The sequence below is a fragment of the Poecilia reticulata genome, linkage group LG6, assembly GCF_000633615.1.
Source record: "Poecilia reticulata strain Guanapo linkage group LG6, Guppy_female_1.0+MT, whole genome shotgun sequence".
In the NCBI taxonomy this organism is placed as follows: Eukaryota; Metazoa; Chordata; class Actinopteri; order Cyprinodontiformes; family Poeciliidae; genus Poecilia; species Poecilia reticulata.
The window spans coordinates 13,366,192-13,378,423 of NC_024336.1; the positions used below are offsets into that span (position 1 = coordinate 13,366,192).

The 12,232-nt window shown below is 37.2% G+C and overlaps 2 protein-coding genes across 3 annotated transcripts in view; one reads left to right on the forward strand and one right to left on the reverse strand.

The window, feature by feature from the left end:
- Window positions 1-1,302: 1,302 nt before the first annotated feature.
- LOC103466013 (receptor-interacting serine/threonine-protein kinase 2-like) lies at window positions 1,303-5,884 on the reverse strand. 2 transcript variants are annotated; one of them, XM_008411274.2, is made up of 13 exons: window positions 5,671-5,884; window positions 5,423-5,591; window positions 5,043-5,224; window positions 4,614-4,923; window positions 4,381-4,529; window positions 3,174-3,223; window positions 2,835-2,990; window positions 2,581-2,672; window positions 2,424-2,490; window positions 2,300-2,349; window positions 1,795-1,843; window positions 1,451-1,693; window positions 1,303-1,372 (listed from the first exon to the last, which is right to left on the reverse strand). In XM_008411274.2, the coding sequence occupies exons 3-13, from the start codon at window positions 5,186-5,188 to the stop codon at window positions 1,362-1,364; spliced, it is 1,323 nt and encodes a 440-aa protein (XP_008409496.1). In that variant the 5' UTR covers window positions 5,189-5,224; window positions 5,423-5,591; window positions 5,671-5,884; the 3' UTR covers window positions 1,303-1,361. The 2 variants fall into 2 exon arrangements, with proteins under 2 accessions (XP_008409496.1, XP_017160684.1); XM_017305195.1 differs by lacking the exons at window positions 5,423-5,591; window positions 5,671-5,884 and having other exon boundaries at window positions 4,614-4,946; window positions 5,043-5,082.
- A 2,082-nt stretch (window positions 5,885-7,966) lies between these two features.
- The window catches only part of frmd4a (FERM domain containing 4A), a 113,226-nt gene continuing 108,960 nt past the window's right edge, over window positions 7,967-12,232 (forward strand). The window contains exon 1 of the mRNA XM_017305248.1: window positions 7,967-8,826. Within this exon, the coding sequence (XP_017160737.1) occupies window positions 8,782-8,826 (45 nt within the window). The 5' untranslated portion in view covers window positions 7,967-8,781. The remainder of the gene's footprint in view (window positions 8,827-12,232) is intronic.

A 12,232-nucleotide genomic window follows, 5' to 3' on the forward strand; every position in this document is an offset into this window, starting at 1 on the left:
TACATACATATATGTATGTATGTATTTAAAATGGATCATTTTAAATATATGAATATGTTTCGAACTGAACTATCCCTGAGAGACGTTTGGCTATATTTTGAAGGCTGTTATAAACCTCTGAAGTGTTTTTCCAAGATCACCAGGTATTTTATTTCCTCCATCTTCCAATCAGCGTCTCAGCTGAAGAAAATCATACCCACAGCATGATCCTGCCACTACTATATGTCTCCGTCCAAATCCTGTTTCTTGTAGAGTGGTGTGATCTGTTTTTATGCCACAAAATACTGTACTTTTCCATACAGGCCAAAAACTATATTTTATGACTCATCTGACCAAAGCAACTTCATCCACATGTTTGATGCCTTTCTTGCCTTTCTTCCTCAAAGTCACACTTGGAGAAAGCATGATTACTGTGTGACCAATAGACATGCATTTCTTGGCGGCTTGTTTCATAAACATCTGGTTCTTCAGTTAAGATGGATGTTCATGTTTTAGTATTTTTATAATTATGCTGGCTACATTTTCTGATTTTCAGATGTTTGAATACAGCATTTTATTGTCACCTGCCAACTTTAAACTTCTTTACAATCGCTGAAATGTATTTTGCCTGTGATACTCCTTGCTTTCTGTTTTCATATAAACCTCAGAGAACTTCACAGAACAATTGTATTTATGCTGAAATAAATGACTCACAGGTGGACTCTGTTCAGTTACTTGCTTCTGAAAGGAAGTCGGTTCTTTTTGGAAGAAAAAAATGAAACAGTAATCTTTTTTCAAAAGATCTGAACCTTAAACGCTCACTTTACTGACAGTACACTTATTCATTTGTTAATTGCATGGCTGCACCAACAAATTAAAATAAAATAGTTTTGATAAGTGAAGCTTAATTACGGTTTTAGCTGTGAGTACAGCATTGTAAAATATTGGAAAAAAATACTGAGACTGATTTTTACCTTTGAATAAAGATATTGAGAATTTGTAAATTTTTAAGTAATGAATCTCATTTTGCTTTAAAATTAGCGTAATTTTGGATATTTGATGCTTTTTTTTTTTTAAAGTGCCCCATGATGGAGTCTTTGTAAACATTTAATAAATTTTGCTGCCTTAAATTATTGGAATAAAATGGAGCAGGGCTTCTGCAGATGTAGGTTTTTCGACTTACATTAGGGATAAGACAACATAAAAGAAACAATGCTTGTCAGAGATGCAAGCTGGAAACCCTAAGTGTCAAACAGTTGATGACATCTTGTACAAAAAAAAAAAACTTATATTTATTTGTAGACTTTATACAATGAAAATGGAACCAAGAAAAAAAAATGAAGAAAACCACAAACACATCTCACATCTGATGCAGGAATACCTCAACTGCCACCTGAGGACAGAAAAGGGGAAAATAAAAACTTGAACAACACAAATAAAACCTTGCATGACTAATAACAGGAAATCATACCATGACTGTTCAGAATATTTGGTTCGCGCTCTTTCAAGGCATCATAGAAGGCAACTTTCACCAGGTCTGCTGCACGTAATGACTTGTAGAGCTCCCTCATTTTTTCCTGGTTTGTTTTTTTTGCCTCGATTTCAGAGTAGGTTTCTTCATGAATCATCCCCATTTTCTTAAGATCCCTAGTAATCGCCATGACACTGGTGTTTTTCTGTATTATAGTATCCATCAGGTCATCAACAATCGTCACTGTGTGTAGTGTTTTGTTGCATGTAGGAAAAAAAAATATGATCACCATCTCTTTATTTTTTCTGTTTTTTGACCCAGAAATTCCCAGAAATGCTACAGACCTTTTTCTTCTCCTGTTAAATCTTCAGTTCCAACTAAATTGGATGGTTGCTGAGAACAGAGAAAGCATGAAAGCTGAGTGACTTACAAATCACTATGAGGACCATATATGTCCAATCATTTCACTATAGCTGAAATAAAATATGTTAATTAAACATAAGGATGAAATCTCTCTTTGGGTTTGACTACGGTACTTAAATTCAGTTGAGAAAGTATGGAGTTTTCTTTTTGGATGAAAAAAAAAACATTTATCTTTAAACAAAGGTGACATTTGTTTTCTTTGTAAAAGATCTGTACCTTAAACGCTCACTTTATTGACAGTACACTTATTCATTTGTTAATTGCATGGGTGCACCAAATACAATGGTGACCAAATACAATGACACTGTAGAACAAAATTAGAAATGGATTTTGTTTTATGACAAAACATCTTCAGTTTGATATTCTTTTTTGTTTTAATATGTTCTCTTTCATTTCAAACTCACATTTAATAAATCTAGAAAGTACCTGTACTGTATCTGAGGGATGATCAACAACATCGTTTGGCACTTTATTTTCTAAAAGAGACAGAAAGAAATGCATACAGTTAGTGGGTTGTAACACAGCCATGTAGAAGCACTAATCAATCTACCTGGAGTGGGCGAAGGAACCAAGTCTGCAACATTAGCCTGAGAAAACTGGCTGCTGCTTCTTGACTGCTGGAAAAGAGAAGTAAAGATTATTTAGCAGTTGCAAAAGAAGAACACACACTTGTAAACTTGTAGGACATTTATTTTTTCTGGAATTACATTTTGTTCTAGTTTTGAGAAAACTTTCTGAATGGCCGCACCAATTCCAGCCTCGTGAACTGAGAAAACCGGTTCAAGTTTTCGGACGATTCCTAAAAGAAAAACAAGTTTGTGTTTCCATATGGTATGAGCTATCAAAAGAATCATGTAAATTATTAAACATTTACATAACTAATAGATTAACATAAAGATTTCAGTCCAATATGACAAAGAGTCATTGCACATTCTTGTTTCCATGACAAACCTACTCATACCGTTAAAGTCAGGCCTGTCAGATGGATTTTGTTTCCAGCAACTTTCCATGAGCTCAATCACTTCTCTCTTCTTTTCGTCCTCTTCTTCCAGGCAAAGACTGACATCAGGTCTGTCTCCAGCTTTAATCCTATGTTCCACAAGACTGTCTGGCTTCCCTAAGTATTCAAAACAACAAAACTGCTTTCACAGGGATAAATGTGGGCGTGTATACATGTATGTGGAAATGGGCATAAACTATGATTGCAATTTGAAATTTGATGCAAAGCAAATAGGTTATTGTAATTTTACAGAAGAAGGTTTTTAATTATGGGAAAAGATTAAAAGATAATCACTGGTACCTTCATAGGGTACTTCACTGCTCAGGATGGACCAAAGAAGGATGCCGTAGCTGAGTGATAAAGGGCAGATGTTCTAAATTACAACTTAGTTTTTATCTAAACACATCTGGAGAACCAAGAATAGAACATAAGTTTGTTTTATTGTTGAACATGTTTTAATGGTAAATATGTTTTTCTACTTAAGCTATTGACATAAAATTTGTGCCATACAGCAGCTGTCAGAGTTCACACATTTTAAATTGCTAGGATTTTGTAATATACACAGAAAAAAAAAATCTAACTTTCTTAGCTTTGATAGGACATAAATCCTGAACCATTCAACAACAAATATATTATATTAGCAATTAAAAAAAGGATAATGTCAAATGTTAGGAAAGTTCTACTGGGACAGCTAAGCTTTAATTCAAGTTGTTGTGAACTCAATGGGAACTCAAAAAAAATTAACATTAAAACAGAATCAAAAAGAGTTTCAGCAAAATATTAGTTTATAGGTTAGCACAGTTATACAATCAAATTACAGTAGTTTTTTATGTCTGTCCGCTGAAAGTAAAACAGTTTTTTACATGCAACATGTTGGATTAAATGTCATTTTAATGGCAGGTGTATACTTACGAGTACACCTAAATGTTGGTATCAACCAAAGTAATTTAAACATGTAAAGACATCAAAACMAATTTCCATAACTTACATTGTTTTGAACAAAGTGTAACAGCAGCAGAAAACCACTGAACACAATAAAAATGGCAAGGGGGAGAAAGCCAAGAACACAGCTGAAATCTGTCAGCATAAAGTTGTTAGAATTACCTAATCAATCAGCTAATTTAAACAAAACTGAGAATCTAACAACAGAAGAGAAGAGCAAAATTCATTAGATGAATGTCTCAGATGTGAAGTCTGTTTGTGTGCAACACCTGGTCAGTGAATGTCTTTACTTTCCTCATACACATGCCTTGAACCCATGATAAAAAAGATTTTTCTACTAAGTAGTAAGTAAATATTAGGAAGTCAACTATCCCCTTTACTAAACATGATCTATGGGTTAATTTGTTTTGATTTCGTTCTGTGAATCAACTGGGTTGCTACCAATTTAATTTAATATCAATGATCTCATTAGATAGATATCTACTGAGAAAAAAATGCTTCTGTGTCCAGTATTTGTTTTTCCATTTGTATGATTAATGTAGCTATTGTTCAATGCTTTTCTTACCTGTAAACATCAAAAGAGCGAACTATTTTATAGTGTAGATCAAAACCTTCAGGTGGTATGTATTGTATTGTGCCTGGGGTATGTCCTCTTGACTGTCCAGTACTGGACAAAACACTCATGGTTTCCCTGGAAAGACCAAAGTCGGCCACCTGAGAAATGCAAAAGGAGAAAAACAACTAAGTTTAATTTCATATTTACTGTGAACAAAGAACCATGAAAGCCTACTATTTTACCTTGGCATTAAAGTTGTTATCCAGCAGAATGTTGCTTGGTTTTAGGTCGTGGTGAACAAAGTTCTTTGAATGGATGTATTGCATCCCTTTAGCCACTTGAAAGGCCAATCTCACGGCCAGTGGCAGTGGTGGAGGGCCACTCAAGTCCTTCTGCAGGGTGTGAATACTTCCCCTTTCCATAAACTCTGTGACCATTCCCTTTGTAAATTCTGGAAACTTATTTCCGTTGTAAATCCCAAAGACTGTCAGAACAAACTCAGAGGACATTTTTGCCAGACATTCAGCCTCCTTGTAYAGTTCATCAATGTTTCTGAAAGGAGAAAGCTAAATCATCTAACAGTATAAATAAAATGTTTAATGTTTCAGTTATCTACAAAAATGTACAAAATACAATACATATAACATAGAATTGCGATCAAATGGATTTACCCTGGATTCCGAAGTAGCTTGATGGCAACAAAACCTYTGTCTTTGTGCCTGACCTTATAGACAGTACCAAACCCCCCACTGCCAATCTCTTTCCACTTTATGCTCTCGAGGTCCTCATCAYGACATATACTGCTAGGCAGTGCCATCTCCTGTTGCACAAGGGTAGCTTGAAATCTCAGAGTCTATGAAAAAGAGTGACGAGGATGTTTAAAGATCTATAAAAAGTTTTTTAAAAACAACTTTGGAAGTAATTGTTTTATTGCCTTTTTCTAAAGTGAAAGCACTGCAAATATGCTGACTGTGGAAAAATGAAAGGAAGCACTTTCTTAAAAACATTTTGTTTTTTTGAAACAAAATAAGCTGAATGGATTTCTACTTACTGTTTTTCTGCTTTACTGTACCCACATGAGTAAACTGCGTGGAAATCTTAGAGAACACAGACCATACGCATTCTTGTTTTCTGTTTCATTTTTCATCTGTCGTTGAAGCTTGAGCTAATGGGTGGGGACACTGAGAAAACATAACTCCTCCCTCCTGTGAGTCACTCTTCTGTAGGAAATGTGAGAAGATAATTCAACACATACTATTAAAATTAGACACAAAGAAGCTTTAAAACTTCTTTACTTACTTTAATTTGCATGAGTAATTGAACCTGGACTATGAACTCCTTTGTCTGTACAATCATTGAGGGCATAAACACGGAGACGGCGCTCCCTAAGGCGACTGTAATTCTACCCAAACAGTGAGAGGAAGTTTAGAGATTTCCTGAGTAGTTGGGGTGTTGAAAGGTTTCATTTTTTGTTTGTTTGTTTTATCCAGGATGCATGTGTGACATTATATTGCACTAACCCTACTTAATACCTTGTCCAATGAATATGATGAAAATGATAAAACACATGCAATATATATATATATATTTATATATATATATATCGCACACATGTGTGCGACATGTTAGTGAACTGTACTAAAATGTCGCACACACGCGCAAATGTTATCTTTCATGCACACATACACTGTACTAACAACTCGTACACACACACAAATGTATGTTATCTTTCTCCCACACATACACTGTACAACTCGCACACGCACACAAATGTTTTTTTTTTTCTTTATGGGAGGAAGTGTGTTCCAGAAGCCTTTGACATAATGCAGCGACACATATATGTCTGAAGACAAGTAACTTTACCACACCTTAAGKCTAAAGAGCAAGCTCAGTTTCCTCAAATCAAGCAAAGGTCTACTGCTACTAATATGGGAAAATGAAAATTCAAATTAGACAAACTCTGTTGGACCAAAAGTTGACAATGAAATCTCAGACTGCTTTGCATCAGTAGAATTCTGACACAAGATGGATAATATTTATATTYTGACAATGACAACAGGAACTGATTGATAAATTATATAGCTCACCATTCAGGGTGCTATTATATTAAGTAAAAAGACAAAAAAATATCCATCTGAGCTCTCAATTACTTAATTGCATATCCAGGCAAAAATGAGCTTTTGCCCCCTTTTCTTTTGGTAGAGTTAGCATAGCACTGCATGAAAATATAGTCACTCAATACTGGCCTTTGTTTAAATCCACCAATTACTGGAAAATCACATTATCTTCATCTGTGTGTAAGCTATTTCAGCTCCATTCAATTCAATTTAATTCACTTCATTTAATTTCTATTGCACCATTTCACAACACATTTAGAAAATAAGAAACAAAAAATAAATCCAATCGTACAGATAAACAATTACATGCATTCCAAAATTGTTCTAATTATTAAACAACACAATCAAGTTTAGTTTACTGTTCAAACTAGCTAAGAATCTTTGTATATAAAGAAATCCAGTAAATTGCATCAATTCATTGATTTGCARCGTCCATTCCTCCTGGATGAGCATGTCGTGACAGTGGACTGTCACTTGCATTGTGTCATGACTTTGCAGCAATAGATCTTTGAAAATGCAWGTAGTAACAGTGGGAAGTAAAACTCCCTTTGAACATGTAGAAAGCTCCAGCAGAGCCTGGCTCAGTGCKTGCAGCTTTCTGCCACCACCAACAAGGGTTTCAGAAGACTGGGCATTCACACACAAAAACGTAAAAAAACAAAAAAAATAAATGTCATTGTGTAATAATATGTCTGTTTAGAATCTCTTTTAATTAGTGTGCTTTGTAAGTCTTGATGCATCTGATGCATTTCATGTAATTTTATGTGTATATGTGTATGGGTTGTTGTGTGTCTGTGTGTTAGCAATGCATGATATGTGAGATGTTGTTTTATGAATGGAAGCATTGAGGCACATTGATGCAAAGGGTTATTTGATCTTATATAATTGAAATGCAAAGATGCTGGAGGCATTCTGTTCTATTCTAGGCAAGTTGTGAGGTTCAGATAGCTTCTTTAGAAATGCTGCATTGCTGACAGATATTGACATGTCCCTGATCAGTTTCATTTTAAAGGTGTTCTTCTTATTTCTTTAACTAGTAATAAAGCAAAAATAAATAAATAAATGAMTAAAAAATGGAAAGATTGAGTTGCGTTGTTTTCCCAAATAGGCTAAAGAGACCCAAACCTTTTCCTTGCATGTCTGTATAGCTTTCTGCAAGCTGTTTTCTGTGCGGCCAATGTCAAGGATAACCTGAAAAAGGACAAAATGAAAGTGCAGCTCTGCATCCATAAAGCAGATTCTTGTTAACACAGCACAGTGAGGGTAAAATTAGCATGTCCAATCACAGGTGTTACACCCTCTATCTGAATGGGCTAATGAGTATTCTACTCACTGAGAACCGCCTTGTTCTCTCAGAAGGCGTCGATAGGCGCAGTCTGCTCCTGCTCTCTGCGTTTCTGTTTTCTCCCCTCCCTCGTCCCCACCCACCCTCGTTTACGCTCAGTTCAGCGTGGACCTCTCTCACCAGTGGCTGCTCGCATCGCAACATTTCTCTCCTCCTTTTTCCTTTTTTCCCATCACACCTCTCCTCTGAAACTCTATTCTTTCCTCTTCTTGATCTGCTTCCCTTTTTTCGTTTGCTGGTTGGTTCAAGCCAACGATGCATAAGACAGAAGATTGGTGAAAAARGGGAGTCCTATATGCTGGATCTCAGAGAGGAAAGCTGTGGAAAGCGTTTATATTCCCATCACAGGAAAGGAGAAGTGCTTTAGATTGGGGAGCATCATTGTTGCAAGGCAGGTTGAATCCTGCAGAGCAGCCAAGGACATTCCTGGGCAGGAGCAGGTAGGCAGATGAACCACGTGGAGGAGAGGAAGTGCTTTGTGTTGTGAGGACAGCAGACTGGAAACGAGAAGCAGACGGCAACAATTAGAAGGAGGGGAGCACTGAGTTAGAGGAGCCCCAGTCACAGGGGGTTGAGAAGGAGGGTGTGTGTGGTCCTTAGGGAGGTTTTTAAAAGTGGAAGAGGAGTGAAGGTGGGTCTACTCTGCCCTCAGATTAAACTGGAAGAAGGGGGATTGCTTGCCGGACAGTTCGAAGAGGCATAAGAAGACCAAGGGGTCACCAGCTCTCCAGAGACTGTGGGATTGTAATCGGAGCAGAGAGACAGCTCTAACCGTGAGACTGAATAGCGGCGGGCTGGTTGAAAATCTTAATTTTTCTGGTAAAAGGAAGTCTTCTTCCAAAGTCAATTCTCAAAAACGGAAGACTGAAGTAGAAGAGTAGGAGGATTTCTCTAGGACATAAGTGACCATCATTCCCTTTCAGCACCAACCTCCAGGAGGATCCCATCATGGCTGTCCAACTCATCCCCGAATCAGCTGTGAGTTTACTCATGGTAAGTCTCAGAGCAGTATGGAGCACCGACTCTTTCCAGGTGGTTTTCCGATGTCTTTAACAAAAAACATTAASRTTGTTTCTGCAGCATYYATAATCTTTTCAAGCRTTTAGAACCCATCCACCTTCCTCACCATTGTGTTTCTACACACCTAAGAAACTTTTCACTCATCAAGACTTTGGTGACAAACCTTAAATGAGTTTCTGATCAGAAAGACTTGTGCTTGTGCATGCTTTACCAAATATTTATATTCCTAAAAGGACAGATTTTAGATKTAATAGCACCATTCACATGATTGTATCAAATTAGTCTCACATAGGAAAGGTAAATGTTGCCCTTTAAGCCTTATAAGAGGCAGCTTCCTCTGTGACAGGACCTAATTAATGTTCCTCTTGTCCAGCTGAGCAGTATAACAATGGCAGAGTGGTTTTGCAGTACATCTTTWCTAGAGATTTGGCTTGGGTCAGTTGTATGATATCCCTTAATTTAAATGTAAACCCCATGTGTAAAGAAAATTCGTACATGGAAGCATGTTCGGCTCTTCTTTCTATAATGTGGACATCCTGCGATCCCAGAGGGGAGTCACGCATCGCTGCTCTACCTGCTATTCCCACCTGTCAAGGCTGTCTGTTACTATGGCGATAGGCCATGCAGTCCATCCTGGGGTGAGACAACACGATTAGGAGAAATGCAAGGGAAAAAAAGTACATAAATATGATGGACAGGTCATTGGAGGAAARATGAAAAGGAGAGTATCAGGGAGGAGGGCAAGAACAGAAAAGAAAGAAAGGGAAACAGGGTGCTATAGAATCAAGAAAAGTGACAACTTACAAGAGATGCTGTCAGCATTTGGTTGCTTCCCATCAAAACTGGRTCTGCCTCAAGTGGTTTTGGCGGGGAGGGGGGGGGTTCCCAGCATGGAGATAAAAATGGGTTCAACTGACAGTTTGTTTCCCCAGAGAGCATTTTTACTCCTCCGCTGTGTATGTTTGGCATTAGTATGGGAGCTGCTCCCAAACAAGTGCTCTTACTGTCATAGTTGACAGCTTTTAAATGCATCTCTGTCAAACCTGTTTCACAGCCATTGTTCCAGTCGAAACCCCTTCATTGAGAGCCATTCTGCATTGCACCAGCAGCCAGTAATCAGTGCTCTTCAGAGAGGACACCATTTGATCTTTTGGGATTTTCCTTGGAGAAGCTTTCTGATTTTCCTTCTTTGATTTTCACTGAACAGGGATCACATGCATAGTTTTAGCACTTAGTGATTTGTTTGCAAAAATCGGTGGCATTTGCTTTCACACTGACACGTTAGCTTGAACCCATCTTAATTATTAATGGGGGAGGGGGAATGCTAGCCCAGATTAACATTGATCATGCTTCCTGCCTCACTGTGCATTAATATTTCAAGTAAATACGTGATTACTGCACAGCAGTGACTGTGGAGCAGCAAAGATGAAGAGATTGTGTGTTATAGATAACATGATTATCTTTGARATTMAAAAAAGTTTAGTTATTTCCATTATTTGACAAGAGCTGCAGTTTGCTCAGAACAGAGGAACCCTTATGCATAGCCTAGAATCAAATAAATTATTAAWGTTAATGATAATAATAAGAATTACTGCACAGTTATAAATAACAATAACAACAGTAAGGTTCAGCAAATATATGATTGGTTTTTCATTCAGTTAGTGATCATATCTCAACTAATTTCACTGGTTATCAAAAGTCCAATCAGTTTTTTAATGTTTCCAATACTAACAATTTCCTTGATACTGTCGAGTGGGAAATGAGATCAAGTATGAACCAGCTGTGTACWCTCAGTGGGGAGGATCTAAAGATGGAGAAAATGACAAAAATTACAAATATATAAAACAAACTARGATTAGTTTCTCATCTTCATGTTATTTTGAAATAGCTTGTGAAAAGATAGAGTTTCTCTTCTATAAAAATTTAAGCTTGCTTTATATCTAAAGCCTGTCTGACTCTCAGGTGAAGAGAAAGTAATTGTTTTAACGGTCTAATTCAGACTTTTGTTATCCAATTTGATTTAAGAGGGACGTGGAAACGAGTCAAGGGAAACCCAGAATGTCAAACTCAACAGGATATTTTGTCCATTTCTAGTATCAGACTGCCCACACAAACATGGTGAATGAGTTTCTTGTAGTTCTGCCTTTGGTGTTCTTCTACCTCCACCTRTCTCAGCTGGAGACACAGTTGGCTTTTCTGCTCTAGCAGCAGTTTTGCCAGAAACAAACCACTCTGAAACAACCAGCTGTACTGGTCTGCCCTTATGCTGCTTTTTCGATAGAGGTTTTTCATTTTGGATTCAGAACTAAAGTTGTGCTAAAAGTGGTATTGATTGCTTAAACACATGAATTGCTGATTTTATTTAACAATTTAACCCGTTGTCTGGTGTAAGTAGCAGTTCAATAGAAGTCTGACTTCCTGAAATGAGAGTTCAGTTTTGAGTCTTTATAGCACACTGCATATCTTCTCTCCAGGGTATAGCTATGCCCTGCAGAGGACTCATCAAGAGGTACTGACCAAATCACATAAAGTTGATACGTTAACTATTTTGAAATTCCACTTTGACATGTTTGATGAGAATTAGGAGTAAATAACAGTAATGACTACTGGCAAAAATATGAAAAAAAAWTAAAATAAAATACATACAATTTTTGGTGTGCCTAATCCGGGTTTTAACATGCACCATTAGCCACGATCTGAACATCGTAATTAAATTTTAATTAAAAGACATCAAAAATAGAAGCACATTTGCTGTCGTTCTGTTTTGCCGCATGTTTCACTTCATTTTCTAATGACATTAATCTCTCTTGTCAGTGTTTTTGTTTTCCACATGCAGGGGGAGAGCTGATCGATATTTATTTCGCATTTCTGTTACACTTGGCCTTGCACCCTATACGCTGACAGAAAGCAGGGTAAAGTGGAATCCTGACACACTCAGGGGCTAAGTGGATTATCTTCATAATGCTGAAGGCTGTCTGCTCTGAATACTGTGAGGGAACAGCGAGCAGCTTTACAATTCCTACTTCTCATTCTAATTCCTACATTTGACAGATCCTCTGAGGTACATGACATCCATGCACATATGTGTAKCTACTCAGTTGTTAACTGCGCCATATTATGTGTGATTTCCRTAGTCAATGTGGCGTTTTAGATGCATTTGAATATAAAAAAAAYAGCAAAGACTTTACATCAGCCTGTATGTTGTTGCCATGTCTCTTCATTGTTTTTCCTCATTCAATTACCCTGCCACTGAGCATGCAGACCAGATGACTCAGTGTGATCAAGCCAAGGGATTCAGCACTAATCAAATCACCTCTCTATGAAGCAATGGGTGTGTGTACATGTGACTTCATGCATACAGCATCTGTGCAAAAAAAAA